The sequence below is a fragment of the Microtus ochrogaster genome, unplaced genomic scaffold, assembly GCF_000317375.1.
Source record: "Microtus ochrogaster isolate Prairie Vole_2 unplaced genomic scaffold, MicOch1.0 UNK6, whole genome shotgun sequence".
NCBI classification, from domain to species: domain Eukaryota; kingdom Metazoa; phylum Chordata; class Mammalia; order Rodentia; family Cricetidae; genus Microtus; species Microtus ochrogaster.
This window is the reverse complement of record NW_004949104.1, coordinates 11,456,154-11,461,111: the sequence shown is the minus strand read 5'-3', so window position 1 is coordinate 11,461,111 and position 4,958 is coordinate 11,456,154. Positions and strand designations below refer to the sequence as shown.

Genomic DNA, 4,958 nt, shown 5'->3' with positions numbered 1-4,958 from the left:
GGGGGAGGGCGGGAGGAGTGGGAGGCTGGGAGGAGGCAGAATTTTTTTTCTCAATAAAAAAAAAATTCTAAAAAAAAAAAAGATCTGGTGTTCTCTTCTGCTGTGCAGGCGTACATGCAGGCAAAACACTGTATAGTTTAGTAAATCTTAAAAAGAAACTTTCTCATATTTAGTGTTCATAGATCTAAAGATTCTGTGTTCTTGCTGGGTGTGGTGGCACATGCTTTTAATTCTAGAACTTGGAGGCAGAGGTAGGCAGATTTGTGAATTAGAGGACAGCCAGGGATACACAGAGAAACCCTGGCTTGAAAAAAACAAACAAAAGATTCTGTGTTCTTAATAAAATAAGGGTTAATCCTATCTCTAGCTTGAAATATGCCCAGGTAGTACTCAGTTAACAGCACAAATTGAACCCTTTACATAGACAGTGTATTGAATGAGCAGTAATCTAGTAAATTTTGGAAATTAAGTACTCTATATTTTCTCTTAAACAGCTGTACACAAATCCCAAGGAACCTGAGGTAAGATGGTAATATATGTATCCTATGTAGGTATGTTTATCTGAGTTGAAGCTGTAGATTGTTACTAGACAACCACAGGAACAGAGCAGTTTATCGTGAACTTTATATTTTATTGTATATGGAACTAGTCTTTTATTATGTTATTTTTTTTTTAGAAACTGTGTAAGAGTGTTAGAAAAAAGGAGAACAACATTGATTAGAGCTGAGACTTTTCTGTAACATTTCGACATTAATATAAATGTTCAATGACCATACTTTATCTATTTTAATTATTTCTTTTTATGATCTTTTGGAAAAATAAAAGATTCAGAATAATTCTGAGCTCTTTACCACCAGAATTCTCCTTGTTGATGTTTTGACAGACTTTGAGAACATTAATTCATCCTTCCTTCCTTCCTTCCTTCTTTCCTTCCTTCCTTCCTTCCTTTCTTTTTTAATTTAATTTAATTTTTTTTAAGGCAGGGTTCCTCTGTGTAGCCCTGGTTGTCCTGGAACTTGCTCTGTAGACCAGGCTGGCCTTGAACTCACAGAGATCCACCTGCCTCTGCCTCCCAAGTGCTGGTATTAAAGTTGTACACCTCTTCCACACTGGGCTTGAGAGCATTAGTCTTTATTCCTATCTTTAGATTCTCCAACTTGCTTAGTGATTCCTAAACTTCGCTGGCCTGCTGGTATTCAAGTCTTTTGTGAAAGCCTCTTTGACTCACTGTAATAACGTCTATCTTTTCTAAAGTTCTTTGCCAGAAGAGCTCCATAGTTTAACCCTCTCAGTTGATTCATACATTTCCTAAGACTATTTGGAGTTCTTGAGGACAAGGGTGTTTGTTGTTTTCTACCTTTCAGAGTGCCTAGAACAGCCTTAAACACGTGTTACTGCGCCACTGTCATGACTTTTGTACCTGTGACACAGAGATGGAGCGAGAAAGCCCTTTGGCTTTTCATTCTGTTTTGTCTCTCTACTAGCTTTTTCTTTTTCTTTTTTTTTCCCCTTGCTTTGAATGTTCCTTCTCTAAGCCAGTGGATTTAGTTTACCTGGTGATATTCAAGACTAAATTGTTTTTAAGTCCTTAGTATTTTCTTTTTGCAAGATTACAAATAACCATGTAAGTAAAGGGGAAATGGCTGCACACAAGTAAGTCTGTAGCAATTCCTTAATGGCCAAACTGGTCTTAGGTTCTGCTTCCTGAATCTCTTTCCCCAACCCTCTGTTTTTAGAATTCACTGTGTAGCTGAGGATCACCTTGAACTTTAGATCCTCCTGCCTCCACCAAATGCCTTAGTTGTTTATGTGAGTGTGTTGAGATTACAAGGCACCACACACCTGGTTTCCTCCGTCTTAGAGATGGAACCTGGTCTTTGTGTATGTTTGATAAGCCCTCTACCAGCTGAGCTCCATCCAACCCCTATTTTTTTCTCCAAGTTCTCTATGACTCAACAAAAATACTTTGAATACTTAACCAGTTATACACTATAGTAGCAATCCCTAAGTACTAGGTTTTCATGGCACACTTCTCATTACTAAAAAATGAGTAGTTGAGTCTTTAAAAAAAATGGAAACTGGGCAGTGGTGGCACACGCCTTTAATCCCAGCACTTGGGAGGCAGAGGCAGGCAGATCTCTGTGAGTTCAAGGCCAGCCTGGTCTCTAAGAGCTAGTTCCAGGACAGGCTCCAAAGCTACAGAGAAACCCTGTCTTGCAAAACAAAAAATAAAAAGTAAAACAAACAAAAATAAAAATAAAATAAAAACTTCAAACACTACAAGTTAATTTAAAAACAAAATAAACCAACTCAAAACAAAGCATTTGTATTAGTTACTTTTCTGTTGACATGATAAAACACAGTCACCAAGAGAACTTAGAGAAAGTTTTTTTGGGCTTACAGTTGTTGAGAAATGAGTTCCTTTTGGCAGGGAGGAACAAGGAACAACCATGGCAGCGGGAACAGTAAACTGAGAGCTTACAACTTCAACCACAAACACAAAGCAGAGAGAGCAAACTGGAAGAGGCAATGAGATTATAAACTACCAAAGTCCACCCCCAATGGTACATTTCCTCCAGCAAGGTTCCTCCTGAAGGTTCCACACATTTCTAAACAATGCCACCAACTGGGGACCAAGTGTTTAAATACCTAAGATTATAAGGGACATTTCTCATTCAAATCACCATAGCAATGATGATTACAGTATCACTACTACAATAGTTCTACAGTGTTCTTGGCTACTGCCTAACATCAAGGCACTGAGAAAATTGTGTAGCTCTCTGATCTCATTCTCATAAATACTCATGAAACAACATTTTCAGATAAAAGTCTCTGGCATTTATTGATACTGTGCCAAAAGTTTGAGTCATACCCCTGAAAGGATAACCTTCCATAAACAAAATGGCACAAAATAAAACTATTCTTCTTTTTTTTTTTTTTCGAGACAGGGTTTCTCTGTGGCCAATAAAACTATTCTTAAAGCTGGGCGGTGGTGGCGCACGCCTTTAATCCCAGCACTCGGGAGGCAGAGGCAGGTGGATCTCTGTGAGTTCGAGGCCAGCCTGGTCTACAAGAGCTAGTTCCATTGCAGCTAGGACTGTTAGACCGAGAAACCCTGTCTCAAAAAACGAAAACAAAATCAAAACAAAACAAAAAAGAGATAACCTGAGAAAAGTAACTAAATTAATGTAAAGTGATAATGAGCTTTTTTCTACAAGCACAGACTGAAATGTAGGAGAATATTAATAAGGCACATAAGCTAAGTAAGTCTTAAATTGTTATAAATCATTAAGAACTATGTGTATGAATTTTGTGAGACTAGCAATCTTACTGTTTTATTATAGTCCTCAGAAGTGAACTCACCCCTGCCTTTTTTTTAAAAAAAACATTATTTTGAGTTTGGGTATCTCGGTATGTTATCCTGGTCAGCCTTAAATTGTGATTCCCTGCCTCAGCATACTGATTAGCTGGGGATGCAAGTATGTGTAATACTATACCTGGCCTAATTTGTACTTTCAAAAACTCTTGGCTGGACAACAGAGAATAAAGATCACACGGATTTGTGATCCACTTTGGAGACAGACTCGAGAAGTCTTTCCAGTGGATTTGAATGTAGAGTGAGAAGCAGCCTGAGTATGTTTGAAATTATCAAGAATTACACTTTTGAATAATTATTCTTTAAATTTGCATGCATTTGTGTCAACTTGTCTGTATGTGCATCATGTGTGTGCAGTGCCCTTAGGTGCCAGAAGTGGGTGTCAGGTCTCCAGAACTGGAGTTCCAGGTAGTTTTGAGCCTCCTGATACAGGTGCTGGGAATTGAACCCAACTTCTTTGTAAGAGTAATAAGTGTTTTTAACCAGAGCCTTCTCTCTACCCTTGTGATTAACATCTTTTGTAAAGCAGTTAAATATCTCTACAGTAAAACAATCAGTTTAGGAGTCACATAATAAAAAATTACCAACTACTTAAAGGTCCATTTTATTTACAAAATACATTCTCATGGTATGAAGAGGCTAGAGTTGGCTAGAAATGTGGGCAGGCAAGAAGAATAGGCATTGTTTGCTTAACAATTACTGGCTAAGAGGACACTGTGTATCTAGCTCATATAGAGGGAACCTGTTGCTTTTAGGCACCTGCAGCTATGTCTAATCTGACCCATCTCTTCTATTGTATTCACAAAACAGCCTTCTGAGCTTCCTTTGATTTTTTTCAAATAGGCTGACCAGTAATTCCCCCCCCCCCTTTTTTTTTTTTTTTTTTTTTTTTTTTGCTTTTTCGAGACAGGGTTTCTCTGTGGCTTTGGAGCCTATCCTGGAACTAGCTCTGTAGACCAGGCTGGTCTCGAACTCACAGAGATCCGCCTGCCTCTGCCTCCCGAGTGCTGGGATTAAAGGCGTGTGCCACCATCGCCCGGCTAAAAGCAATTCTCTTTTAAAATTAACTTATTACAATCAGTCTTTTAGGTTCAGGCAATATGAGCTAATTTCCCAGGACCTGCTCACCTGTGATTAAGTTGTATGCTAAAGTATAAGATCCCCTGATCTATGAGACCAAATCATAGAGAAAGGTAACAGGAACACTAAAGCTGTTCTTGGTTACACTAACATCCTCAATTCCACATTGTCAAGGATTTATTCTGAACCAAATGAATGAAGGTCATATTCTGTGTTCTGATTTCGACTTATACTCTATCTGCCTTTAGCACCTTCAGCTCTGTCTACAAACTATAAATTTATCTGAGTGAAACATTTATTTTTAAGCGGAAATCTTTTAAATTATTTTTTATTTTATTTATCCATGTATATGTGCATGCACACAGCAAGAGCGGGGAGATCAGAGGACAACTTTCAGGAGTCAGTTCTTCCACTGTAGGTCCCTGGATTAAAAATTGGGTCATCAGGCTTGCACTGTAAACACTTTTTAAAAAAATTATTATGCATAGTGTTCTGTCTGCAC

At 38.2% G+C, this 4,958-nt stretch overlaps 1 protein-coding gene across 1 annotated transcript in view; it reads left to right on the top strand.

Annotated features, from left to right (window-relative positions):
• The window catches only part of Hormad2 (HORMA domain containing 2), a 71,914-nt gene that overhangs the window by 33,798 nt on the left and 33,158 nt on the right, over positions 1-4,958 (top strand). The window contains exon 8 of the mRNA XM_013353348.1: positions 495-521. Within this exon, the coding sequence (XP_013208802.1) occupies positions 495-521 (27 nt within the window). The remainder of the gene's footprint in view (positions 1-494; positions 522-4,958) is intronic.